Genomic DNA, 12,800 nt, shown 5'->3' on the forward strand with positions numbered 1-12,800 from the left:
GTGAGTGGATGGATGGATAGATAAATAGATGGGTGGATGGATGATTAGATGAATGAATGCTTGGGTGGATGGATGGATGGATGGATGGGCAGGTTGATTTTCTACTAAGGAGAAGTTCTGGGCTATTTTCTTTCAAGTTATTTCCATATGTTTCCATATTGTGCTGTCAGCATTTATCTCTTTTCATGTCCGTGTGTGCTGCCTCCTTAATCAGACCTGGGCTCCCAAGGACAGGAATCAGGTTTCCATCAGTCCAGATCTCCCAAGGGCCAAACTGGCTCCCTCTCCTCAGGCAGGGTATCAGGGGCTAGCAGAGTGGCTGGGCTGGCATCATTTACCCTCTCTACGTGGAATTTATGTGAACACACTACTGGTGGAAAGTCAAGAGGAAGCATGGTGAATAGGTCAGAAAGACCAAATGCCTGTGACCACAGAGTGTACTGGAGGTAGGACCGAGGTGCAGAACAGGTATGACTGGACTCCACAACATTACCTGAGCTGGTCAGGAGAGATCCTGGTGGGCCTGGCGGGCCTGGCAAGCCTTCCCCTAGACAAGAGAACCCTCAAGATTAATTAATGCCAATAAGTGAGCCAGGAACCCTTTGTGTAGGAGAAGAAGTGCCAAGGAAGCTCTTTCCTAAAAGCCAGCCCATAAGAAGCCTGGCCTCTGGGTACCCTTGTCTTGCCCCTCTCACCCGGGAGCTTAGCTCTCCCCTATTTGGCCTAAGGGTCCTGGTGGGCCTAGAACAGAAGGCCCTGCAGGAGGGTGTGCTTCAGAAGAGGTGACAGTGCTGTACAGAGCTGATTCTGCCCCTGGGATCAGGGTCTGGCTTCCTCACTAAGTACCCTGAGTCCCCTGGGCCCCATGCTTCCCCACCTTCCAAAGATCTCTGAGATGCTCACCTGGTGGCCCAGGTGGCCCAGGTGGGCCTGGGGGACCACGTAGATCAAGACCCTCTGTAGAGAGAAGTAAAGAGCAATGAGCAAAGCTGACACGGGCTGCTTTCCACCAGCTTCTCCCCTCACCAGGATCATCAGTGCCAGGCGCCTGGGCTATACTCACAGCCCACACCGCAGGCCCCACACAGCACACCACCCTCTGGTACCCCCTCTGCCGGGGTGCCCTTGCTCAGAGGCGGGGCAGGGCTGCAGCCAAACTCCCTGAGAGCTGGTATGGGTGTATAGAGTGATGGGTAAGAGCATGGCTTCCGTGTCAGAGAGCCTGATTTCAAATCCCTGCTCCACCACTTTTATCTGGTGGCTTTGGGCATGTTCTCAGCCTTTTTCAGCAACAGCTTCCTCCTCTGCAAGCCAGAGGCATCTGACCTATGTCACAGGGGCCTTATGCAGATGCCGTGGCACAATGTCTGCGTGTGCAACTGCAGGACCAGGGTTGGCTGTAGTCTTTGTGTTCAGCCGTCCAGATGCTCAGGTGCTGAGATGGAGGCCCAGCAGCAGCCCCACCTGCGCTCTTTAAGGACTCTGGGGACGGGAGGACCCAGGAGTTCTCCCTCCCAGCTCAGGCCTGAGGCTAAGAACCCACAGCCCCTATTATTGCTCCCAGTGAGCGGGGTGCCATACTCCTGCCAGCGACACCAAGAGTGTCTGGATCACCGGGAGGCCCTGCAGGATCCCAGACCCCTGGAGTCTGAGAACCTCTGTGACAGCTGTGCCACGCCCAGTGAGTCTACCTCCGCAGCAGACAAAGCCACTGCTGTCCCTTTCTGGCTGGCACTGCATTCCAGAGGAACTGGTCATCCTCACCCACATCTGGGGCTCTGGATGACTCACTGTGCAGCTGCCACAGCCCCAGCGTACCAAGCTCTCTCCCACTCCTGTCCCCACAGCACCTGCCCTGGAGAACATGGGGGCACTCACGAGCAGAGAGGACCTCAGAGATGGAGCTGCTGCTGCTAGTGAATGATTCACCAGCAAGTCCCGGCTCGCCTCGTGGGCCTGCAGGGAGACACAGAGTTAGGGTGGAGGCCGTGGGCAGCAATCCCTCTGGAGACAGGCTGCAGCGGCCCAGGGGCCTGGGCGTGGTGGGCCAGAGAGTGGACTTCACACTTTCCTATCAGCTGAGAAAGACCCAGGAGGAACTGAATCAGCTTTCCCTAGGCCTCACTGGGTTTTGGTATTTGGATAAATCTCTGGACGGTGGCACAATGATCAGGGTCTGGTCACAAGAAAGCCAAGGCCTGTGCACATCGCTGAGCTTGGCCCTGACCAGGTGTGTACAGAGCTTCAATCCCCTGTCTGGTGGACACCTGCCTTCTCAGAGACATGGAAGGGGCGAGAGGAGGTATCTCCCTTTGCAGCTGAGGCTTCACGAGGCCCTTGGTGAAAAATCATGTCACCCCTCATTTCTCTGCCCCAAATGCATGTCTCTTGCGTCATGTCCAGCCTGGAGAGGAAGCCCTCCCGACTGACCGAGGCCACAGTCCTGTGTTCTTTCAGGCCTGACCTACCTTGCTGTCCTGGGAGACCAGCTGGGCCGACAGGGCCTGGAAATGGAGTTGGGGAAGAAAAGGCTTTGTCATACCTCTACGGTGACAGTTCTAGAAAGAGCTGAAAAAAAGTCAGGTCCTGGGTAAACACATAGCTTCCTCACAGGGCATAGAACGTAGCCAAAGAGATCAGTTTGCTTACTGGAGAGCAATAAGCGATTATGCCAGCCCTGTGGTCCATCCATGTGAGAATTCCTCTGCCAGGCCCTGTACCCCGGGGATGGGCAGAACTGCCCTCTCGGACACTGTCCTTCAATGATGAGGGACTTCTAAATACCCCCAGTGTCCCCTCTCCCACTGGAGCCTAACAGGAGGGAAGGCTTGTCCACACTTGCATTGGTCATGTTGAATCATATATTTCATTTACATGCAAATATTTAAAAATAATTAGCAAATAGATGCAGTTGACTCTTGGACAACACAGGGGTTAGAGGTTCTAACACAGTTGAAAATTTGCATATATAGCTTTTAACTTTCCAAAAACTGTAACTACTAATAGCCGACTGTTGACTGGAAGCCTTACAGTCAATTAACACATATTTTGCGTTATACGCATTATATACTACATTCTTATAATAAAGTAAGCTAGAGGAAAGAAAATGTTATTATGGAAATCATAAGGTTTGTTTGCAAGTTTTTTCAAGTTGTCACAAATCTCCAAAAAAATCCAATATATTTATTGAAAAATATTTATATACAAGCGAACCTGCACAGTTCAAACTCAACTATATCACAAAATAACAGGCATTTTGGAAAAATAGAAAAAAGTATCACCCATAATTAACTTGTAACTTTTTATTTCTTTCCAGCATTTTTTTTGCATCTTGGAAAAATATTGTTGCAACCACTGAGCATACTTTATCTTCTGCTCTTTTAAATAACACTATTATTTCCTAACGACTTTCTTTATAATCTTCATATTTTTGTAGCGACTTCATTATTGTTTGTCAGTTTGGGGATATTTTTTTCAAACGGATTCCTAGCATTTTTGTTGCCTTTGATGCATGTTATCAAACTGTTTTCCAATTGGAAATAATTTGAGGACCAAGTGCTCCATCTGGTCCAACATTGGCTCTGGAGGCAGAAGGACCTGGGCCAGATCCTGACTCTGCTACGTCTCAGCTGAACGACCCTGGGCAAGTCATTTACAAGCTGGAGCCCCCGTGGCGCTGCGGAGTCTGACGAAGCAGGGTCTGTGCAGGGCTGGGGTACATGCTCGGCTGGCGAGGCTGGCGGGGAGGGGCTTGCTCAGCTCCCCTTACTCTCATGCCTGCTTCCTGACCTGGGTTTCAGGATTTGAGCTACCACTGGTACAGTCAAATGCAACCTAGGCCTGCTGCTGATTAGGGAGAAAACAAGAAAATGGACTGACCTGGGGTGCCTGGAGGTCCTGGGGGTCCCATGGGTCCAGGAGGTCCCGGGGCACCTGGGACAGTGAGAGTCGATGACCCATCTGAAAACAGAAGACACAGGGAACACTGAGCCTCACTCTCTGGCTCAGAGGCACTGGGACCCAGGCAGGGCTACGGGTCGGCTAGGCCAGCACCTCTTGCTCTCATTACTTCTCAACTCCTCCCACCACCTCGCTGCAGACCCAAACAGCCCAGCATTGCATCCTGCCCAAAGAACCAAGTCCACAGACCGGCACTGCTTGGCATGTGTTAAGGCAGGGCCAGGGCAGATGCCTGGTATACAAGAAAGCACAGAACAGGGCCTGCCTACCTGCAGTCACAATCCTGCCTGGAGCTCCTGGCTCACCTGGGCGGGGAGGAAAAGGAGAGTGGTTTTCCCCAGGGTCAATTAGTGGCACAATAAATCATTTCCAAAGCTTCTGACTGCATTTGAGACCCACTCCTGGGCCTCTAACCTACAGGCTAATGGCATTTTAATGAACTAAGGGGAACCTACAGGATGTATTAAGCACCAGTCTCTGCACCGGAGACTCTGGAGGCTGGAGCATCAATCTTCTCAGCCCACATTCGCTTTTGGAGGAAGCAGGGATTCCCTGAAGCTGGCTTCATTGGTGAATGTCAAAGAGTTTGCCTTTCAGTGAGGCCAGAATGGGGCTGACTTGAGAGTCATTCCTGCTACCACACTCCCTTCTCCTACAGTGGGTGTCTCAGGATCTTACTGGGAATGAGCTTGGGTGGGAGAGGTACCGAGAGGTCCAAGGAGCCTCCCTGACAGAGCCTGGTCCCAGGGTGCCCCTCAGGATGCTGGTTTTCAGGGACAGCAGGAGGGGCTGTGCAGGGTTAGAAGGCAGTTTTGTGTCTGCTAAGTTGGGAATGTTACACAAAGGCTAACAAATCTCTTTTCTGCCTGGGGCTCAGAGGGTTGAGAATGCACAGGTGCATGGGGGATGTCAGATTCACACTCTCCCAAACACATCCACCACCAGATGTCGTCTCAGAGAAGCCTCTCGGGATTGGAAATCCACACGGACATTGGGGAACCAAGCAACAGAAGCAGAAAAAAGAAAAGCCCTCAGCTGGGGGCTTTCAGGGGCCTCTTCTGTCATTTCCCATGGCCTGTGAGCAATTCAGTCACCGGCCTGTGAGGCTACTGTTGATGCCCTCTTAGAGGAAGTGGAAGGCTGGTCTCCACCAGCTCCTTGGGTCAAGGCCAAGAGAGGAGAAAGTACTTGAGTTTGTTTCATTGGCACACAGCCCAGAATTCAGTAAAATGTCCACTTTTTGTGCACATTGTCCAGGGAGGATCTGAAGTCCCCCGTGGATGGAATTTGAGGGCCCTGAAAGGGCAGGTGGCTGGTGTCCTCAGGAACCCTTAAACTGACACGTCCTACTGAAAAGGCGCCATCAATTCATGGACATACCTGTGGACACAGAGAGCTGTCTGGGACGTGTGAACTCAGTTGTTACCACTGTGAATTATATTTGTTAGTTCTAAAAAAATCTCCTAGGCCTAACAAATCATTGGAAATAATTTCTGGCAAGTAGTTACTTCATTCCTCAGGTCCTTACAAGGTGACAGTGATTGTTCATGACAAGGTCAGCTGCACAGAACATCAGGGTTCAGGGAGGTGAGGTCACAGGGACAGAAGGAGGGAGACCAACTCTGAGCACATTCATCCCTGGACTGGCTCAGGGTTGGGGGTCCCATGGTGCAGAGCTGAGCAAGCACAGAAGGAAGGAACAGACAAGAGTTCCGCTCTGTGCACAGGGGTCACACTCTGAGGATGACTTCCTCTCCAGCAGCATCTCAGATGCTCCTCCCCGCCCACATTAAAGCCCATGTGTGGCCGATAAAGCTACAGTGGTTCCTAGCCCCAGGAGAGTCATGTTACAGGGGGCCAAGCCTAAGTGAGGAGGACTGAGCACTAGTGGAGACATTTTAGAGGCAAGGAAGGGGATGGGCTAGTTCTGGGGGTTGGGAGCAGCAGCCTCCAGATCCTCCTCCAACGGCCTGGAGACATCAGGCCACTTGCGAGGTAGGGGGTGTGCCGAGCGGTGGGGCTCAGCGGGTCAGAACAGATCCCGGGCTCCCTGGCCTCACAGCCTTCCGCTGAAGCCACTAGATGCCACTCTTGATCCAGGCTCTGCCCAGAGAGGGGCTTCCCTCCTGCCAATCTCTCACAAAAATGACTAGTGGGTACAAAGAAAATCTGATTTGGAGCATCACTTACCTTTAACTCCTGGCCGGCCCGGGGTTCCAGGAAGTCCTGATGTGATTGAAAACAAGTCATTCAGGATGATAAAGGTCCAGTAATTCCAGACACCCTGGCAGTGACCTGTGCTCTGTCTCTGGGCGCAGCCACAGGCTCTGCCCACAGCCTGGAGACCCACCTGGCTGCGCCTTCCACTCCAGCCTAGGCGGCCCCTCAGGGGGGCCTCCTGCTCTGAGCCCTTTTTCTTCTCTGGGAAATGGGGTAACAGCTGGACTTGAGGGAGGCAGGGGTCCATGGACTCAGCTTTGGGGGATCCAGTCCCCTGGAGCCTGCAAAGCAGCTGCTGTCCCCGCAGAGTCAGTCGGGAAGTAGGGGCCAGGCCTCCCACAGCTGATGTAACACATCCTCCTGGCTTTTGTCTGCTGAACTCCCCCAGGGAGCAGCTGGAGGGTGTCCCTGTGTGCCCAACTTTTGGGGGGACCTGCTATTTGCTTTCATTTTACATCCTTTAGGAGTTGGGCTGGGTGTGGTGACAGTACACACAGGTCCAACTACAGGACAGACTTTGACACCCAGGCTGTCCCAAAGAAACTGGGTCCCTCTGTGTGAGGTGAGCTCCCACTCCCAACCACACCGGTGGGATCTGGGCTTCTGCGGGGCCCGTGCAACTCCTGGGCCCTGACCCGGAGGGGAAGGGGAACAGGGCCCAGGCAGGCAGAATTGACACATGAGCTAACTTTATTTCTACCAGAGTGGTTCGCTAGATTGTTCTGTGCATAATTTTCCTTCCTAAGGTGCTTCTCAAGACTCACAGTAAAAGGACCTGACCCCATTTTCGCTAGGAGGGCGAGGGGAGGGGGAGAGGAAACTGCAGGCGATGGAGGAGAGGCGTCTGCCAGAGGCTGCAAGGCTGCAGGGGGAGGCTGGGTGGTGGTGCCTGGAGGTGGGAGTGACCATGACTCACCCTGAGGTCCTTGGGGTCCTGTGAGACCTACAGAAGAGAAGACACATGAGAGGAGAGTGTTAGGGTTGAGGAGCCACACACTTGGCTGCAGAAGCAGGTGGGACTGGTGTGTCCGGAGGACAAACCCCGAGCGTGGAGCAGCAGTCCAGGGTCCTCCCAGCACTGGGAGCAGTTCTTGGAGTTTGCAGTGAAGTGACCCACTCCTCCATCAGGCGGTGGTTCTTAGCCCATTTGGGGTCACAAACCCTCTGGATCTGAGAGCCATACACCTAGAAAACTCATTGAGCCCTAATGCTGCCCTAGGTTCCCTCCTTGTGCTCCCCATCTGTGTGCCCAACAGAGCAGCCAGGGGGCCCCTCCTCCTCCCAACCTGCAAATGAATGCCTCCCTAACGGCTTTCTTAAAGTGTTTTGATTTGTTTCCTGCAGCCCTGAGGATCTTGCTCCTGTTGGGCTTTCAGTGGCGATGCTAACAGTGGCATCTCTTGTCAGACTGGTGGGTGTTATGAGAATCCAAAGGGAGGTGGACCGGAGGGAAAGGCTCAGAGGAGCAAGGTACTGAGGCGCTGTTAACTCTGCCGGTTTCAGAAGACTCCTCGCCCCTTTCTACAGTGCCTTGCTTTCAACCGCTCATCTCTCTCTTCCCAGTTGCCAGCCTTGGAGGCTCGGAGGTATCAGGAATAACAGCCACTGCCCAGCACAAGCCAGCAGTTGTGGCAGTTCACTGCTGGGCTGCTGGAGGAGAATGGGTAAGACACACATGCACGTGCACACACATGCACACACTCACACACAGAGCGAGGTCGGGCTCCCTCTTCCCACTGTTACCTGGCTTTCCTGGGTCCCCAGAAGGTCCTGGTGGGCCTCGGATTCCAGGCATCCCTGTGAGACCTTGTTCACCTGGAGAGAGTATGACCAACGTGCAAATGTTTTCCTTCTTGGAAAGCTGAACTGGCCAGCATGTCTGAGCTGACACTTTCTTGGGGTTTCACTGAGTAACTTGCAGGCAGGTGTGGAGGAGGCTAGTAAGACCTGGCTTTGCATGTTTCTACATGACACCTTCCGCTCTGGCATTACGATTAGGGGACGTGGGCAAGGCAGGGAGTGATAGGCAGGGGAGGCCGTGAGAGTGAGGACAGCCAGTCAATGACTAACCTCTGGGGCCTTGGTGTCCGTCGGGGCCAGTGGGTCCTGGAAAAGCAGAACCACAGCTCGTCAGTGACTCTGGGAGCCACTGTGAGACTCCCTCTCCCTACTGCACATCAGGCTCACATCAAGTTGTCTCCCAGGTGGGGAACCCTTGGGCCCTTCTTGTGGCCATCAAATGCAAAAAAAAGAGCTCAGTCCCTGTCACACTCTCTGGGTGCAGCTTTCTCCCTGCCTGCTTCATCTCAACCAGTGACTGCCTTTTCTCCTCTTAAGAACTGTTCAATGACCCCTTATGGCATCTCCGGTGCCTGGGCAGGACTTGGCACACACCAGATGCTCAGTAAGGGCTGCCCTCATTTCTTCTAGGTCCTGGAAGTCAAGGTCCTCCAAGTTCTTGTCCCCTCTCCTCCAACCTCTCCGAGGTCCTTCTGGGACCATGCCTTGCTCTCCCCCGCCCCTTTCTGTACTTCCTTACTTATGTTGTTATTTCTGCATGAATATTCAAGTTAATCATGATCAAGATCTTCCTTACTTTTTAGGAAAATCTGAAATGCCACCTCCTTCACCTTTCTGCATGGAAGAAATCTCCCTCTCTACTCTACCCTCCTAGTACTCTATTCCTTTCATGGCACTTGTCACCTCATACAGGCCTTGTCCCCCCATGAGGGAGGTGAAGCATCTCTCTTGCCCAGCAAGTTTTCCTGCATAGAGTCAGTGCTTCCTAACAGTTTGTTAAATGCATGAGAAAGTGAACAAATCACATCCCCCTTGGTGGGGCTAAAACTTTCCTGGGACTTGGTGCTAAATGCCTGGCCTTCTGAGGGTCCTTGGCCAGCTCCCCTGTCCTGGCTGGCAGACCCCTGGTATGGGTCGGCAAAAGGTTGAACCCTGGATCTGGCTGTGAGTCCAGCCCTGGGATTTCAGGGCTCTGTTTGGAATACCATAGGTTCCAAAGGACACCAACACTGCCTGCCCTCCTCAGGGGCCCAGGTGGCTTGGGGGCAGGAACCAAAGTGGATGCCTTGCCTTGCCAAGGTCACCCCGCCCCTCCACTGAGCAGTGAGAACCCGCAGAGATGGATGCTGCTCTCTGAGCCCTAGGAGAGATGTGCAGGCCCAGAAGCGACCTTTAAGTGGACCCTCTACCAGGGGTGGGCAGGTCACAGAACGGAAGAGGTAGCTCTAAGAGGATTTCAACTCTAGAGCCACAGTGACAGCCGGAATGGGGCAGACCAGCTGCCTGCACCCCCAGGACACTCACCCATTGCTCCTTTAGCTCCAGGCTCACCCACAGCGCCAGGCAGGCCTCTCGAGCCTGGCTCGCCTGCAAAGGAAACGGGCATGCTAGTTGGAGGCTTTCAAACTTTGCATCCTTGATAGTGGTAAAATGTTGTACCCACCATGCCCACCCTCAAGCCCACCACCTCCCTAACCAGACAAGCATGGGGTGCCCACCAGGGCTTGGGGACACAGTGTCTTCTTAGATACAGTCAGGGCCACCCGGGTGGCAGTCGTGGACTGGCCCAGGGCCCCGCCTGGTCTGAAGCTGCCTACGTATGAGTGTTATTTCTTTGGCAACAGAGAGCTGCCCCTTGTAACCAAACTATCATTGCTATTAATTTCTTTCTAATCATGTAAGTTGGCAGGAGGTAAGTGGATGAGGGGGGACAGTTGTACCAACCCTCTGCTACTTTGGAAAGAGCTTAATTTTCTTGACTGGATTCCCCGGAAGAATCAGTGGCAATTGTAACTCCATTTGTGCCCCAAACATTTGCTGCGGGACTGCACGCCCTGATGCTGGCTTTCACTCCAGTCAGGTCTCCTTCTGTCTCGTTTTGTGTTTTGTTAGATTATAAGTTCCCGGAAGCAGACAGAGATTCTGACTCAAATTTCTGTATGTTTTTTTTTCCATCTCCAGTGCCTGATAACATTTATAAAAAATCTTTAAATGATCAAAGAGGATTCCCATGTAGGACTGACCTGTGAGGCCTCGGGGTCCTTTCTCGCCCTGGTCACCTAGAACAAGCATGGGGGTGCAGGGGGTATCAGTCAGCAGGAGGAAAACACTCTCACCCAGCTAGAGGGACCCCTGGCTGCAGAACAGTGCTCATCGTACCCGGAAGCTATGTCCGCGGAATGTTGGTGAGACCTCGTCATTTACAAAGCCAAAGAGGCACATTTGATCCCACCCATAAACCCACTGGCCCCTGCTGTCATACAATGGCTATCGTGGGCACAGGAGGCCACACACAGAGGACATCAAGGCTGCATCCTTGCCACCCGAGGTCCGCCCAACCTCAGTACTGCAATGTTGGTGCTTTGTGGCCCCTCTTTGTGCCTCGGTTTCCGTATCTGAGAGGTTGGACTACAATGAGCTCCCATGTCCCTCCCAGCCCTGGGGTCCCAGAGCCAGAGTCATCTGTGTTCTTGGATGCTGGGGCCCAGGTCATATTTGGGTTCTCAAGAGTCAGACAGGCTCTGGTGATGCCGGAACAGCAATAGAGCACTATACCTTTGGGTCCTGGTGTTCCCGTAGGTCCTCTGTCACCTGACAAAGTAATGGACAACTTGGTATAACAAACCTTGTGAGGAAGACCGAGCAGGGCAGTGTCTATGTCTGAAGACAGGCGCCCCAACCCGACCTTCCTGGCTTCCCCTTGTCATGTATCAGCCTGCACAGGCTGTGGGTCATGCCTACCAGACACTCCCTGTGCCCTCTTCCCCCAGACCTTCTTCTTGAGTGATAAGCACTGACAGGGTGACATCTCCCCCCAACCGCATCCCCACCCCCTACTCTTCCCCACCAGCTTACCTTTGACACCAGGGAGTCCCACTTCACCTCGGAGTCCTTGGAGACCTACAGGGCCTACAAGCAGAGGTAGCCATGCAGGTGGGTGAGTGCCCGCAGCTTTGGAAGGGACGGACACACACACACACACACACACACACACACACACAGACTCACACATGTATGCAGACAGGCACATATGTGTACCTCCGCCCTGGAGTAAAGATTGAGGGCTGCTCTCCACAGATTCCTCCCCACATCCCCTCTACATCATTCTGGTCCAGATTCTTTGCCTCTGTGACCACCAGGTCCTGGTCATAGGACACCTCAGGGGACCCTGGCAGAGACATTGGCCTGCATTCCAATGTGGGCTGTCACTTGAGGTTTCCAAGGCAGCAGGAGGAGCTCTGGCCATAGGGATGAGGCAGAGGGGGCCCCCTGCTCAGACGAGGGCAGGGCAGGAGCGGCCTGCTGCTGAGGCTGCCTAAGGCCTCAGGCCCCAACCAGGGCAGAATGGCTCTCAGAGGGGCAATGGCACCCGACCTCAGCCACTGTGGATGTGAGTTTTGTATCTTCAGGTTCTCTTTAATAATTGCTTCCTTTACTTAAAACAATGTTACTTTGCACATTTAGCATCCTTTCTTTGCCCCAGAAATAGCATCTATAATAAGAAGCAGCGCACTGACCTGGGGGACCCTGTGGCCCAGGAGAACCACTGGAACCTGAGAAGGATGACAAAACAGTTAGGGTCAAGCACAGGCTAGGGACACCTGAGCCCACGGTGAAGGTCAGGTGGGGGTGGGGCCCACTTCCAGGCGAGGGCTCTGTGTATGTGTGCAGCCCACACAGTATGGGTTCTTGCAAAGACCCCAGAGCCAGTAGGTCCAAGATGACCCAAGTCTAGTGCAAGGTCCCCCTCAGGGAGGAAGCTGAGCTGGTGGGATGAAGAGAACCCTGCTCCTTCCTAGTCAGAGGAAAATATTTGGGTTGGGGCAGAGGAGGGAGGGGAGGTGACCAGATAGGCATCAAATTGAGAAGGCCCATTCTCCTGGGTTGTCCAGAACGTATGATCTGGGCCCCAGTTAGGTGAGGAAATTTTCTGATCCACCCACCCACTTAGAGGCCACTGAAAACAGATGGTAATGCAGCCCCAAATCCACCATGCAGCCAAAAGTTAACCCAACCCTGACACCCAGTGACTCCTTTGTGGGGACACTCTCTGAGCCATAGCCCATCACAGCTCTGGGACAGGGGGTTAGGGCTGTCTGGGACTTCAGTACCTGAACGCCTGTGATCCATCCTAGACGCTTGACTTACCTTTGGGACCCACAGAACCTGGGACACCAGGTGGGCCCTGAACACCCGGTTCACCGGAGAGCCCTGGGGAGAAGTGAGCACTCTGAGACAGTCCCCTCAGCCTGGCTGCCCAGCCAGCCTGGTGGTGTACTTTGGGGATGGTTCCAAGCCTGCAGCAGCCTCTGACCCACATGGTACCTCCCTGAGGCCATGAATCAGCAAACCACCTTCAGTTTCCACCCCCAGAGCCTTTCTGCTCCATGAAGCCCGGCACCTGAGCTACTCAATAAACATTTGTTACCTTCTTGAGCACTATTTTTAAGAGAAAGGGAAGCTAAAAATGAAGCTTTTTGCTCACAATTTGTTGACATCAAGAGGACTTCTTGTGTCGGGGCTTGTTTTTTCTTGATAAAAACAGATTCGTGATTAAGAATCTAACTGCAAAGTCTTTCCAGGCCCCTCCTGGGTTGAGC

General features: G+C 53.3%; 1 protein-coding gene across 3 annotated transcripts in view; it reads right to left on the reverse strand.

The window, feature by feature from the left end:
* Positions 1-12,800, reverse strand: part of COL17A1 (collagen type XVII alpha 1 chain) — a 50,858-nt gene that overhangs the window by 9,093 nt on the left and 28,965 nt on the right. For all 3 annotated transcript variants that reach the window (XM_066240337.1, XM_066240338.1, XM_066240339.1), the window contains 16 exons: positions 12,349-12,411; positions 11,718-11,753; positions 11,056-11,109; positions 10,756-10,791; positions 10,224-10,259; positions 9,505-9,567; positions 8,251-8,286; positions 7,924-7,995; positions 7,097-7,123; positions 6,151-6,186; positions 4,230-4,265; positions 3,880-3,960; positions 2,469-2,504; positions 1,879-1,956; positions 904-957; positions 494-547 (listed from right to left, as the gene is read on the reverse strand). In XM_066240337.1, the coding sequence (XP_066096434.1) occupies positions 494-547; positions 904-957; positions 1,879-1,956; positions 2,469-2,504; positions 3,880-3,960; positions 4,230-4,265; positions 6,151-6,186; positions 7,097-7,123; positions 7,924-7,995; positions 8,251-8,286; positions 9,505-9,567; positions 10,224-10,259; positions 10,756-10,791; positions 11,056-11,109; positions 11,718-11,753; positions 12,349-12,411 (798 nt within the window). The remainder of the gene's footprint in view (positions 1-493; positions 548-903; positions 958-1,878; positions 1,957-2,468; positions 2,505-3,879; positions 3,961-4,229; positions 4,266-6,150; positions 6,187-7,096; positions 7,124-7,923; positions 7,996-8,250; positions 8,287-9,504; positions 9,568-10,223; positions 10,260-10,755; positions 10,792-11,055; positions 11,110-11,717; positions 11,754-12,348; positions 12,412-12,800) is intronic.

Source organism: Saccopteryx bilineata, chromosome 7, assembly GCF_036850765.1.
Source record: "Saccopteryx bilineata isolate mSacBil1 chromosome 7, mSacBil1_pri_phased_curated, whole genome shotgun sequence".
In the NCBI taxonomy this organism is placed as follows: domain Eukaryota; kingdom Metazoa; phylum Chordata; class Mammalia; order Chiroptera; family Emballonuridae; genus Saccopteryx; species Saccopteryx bilineata.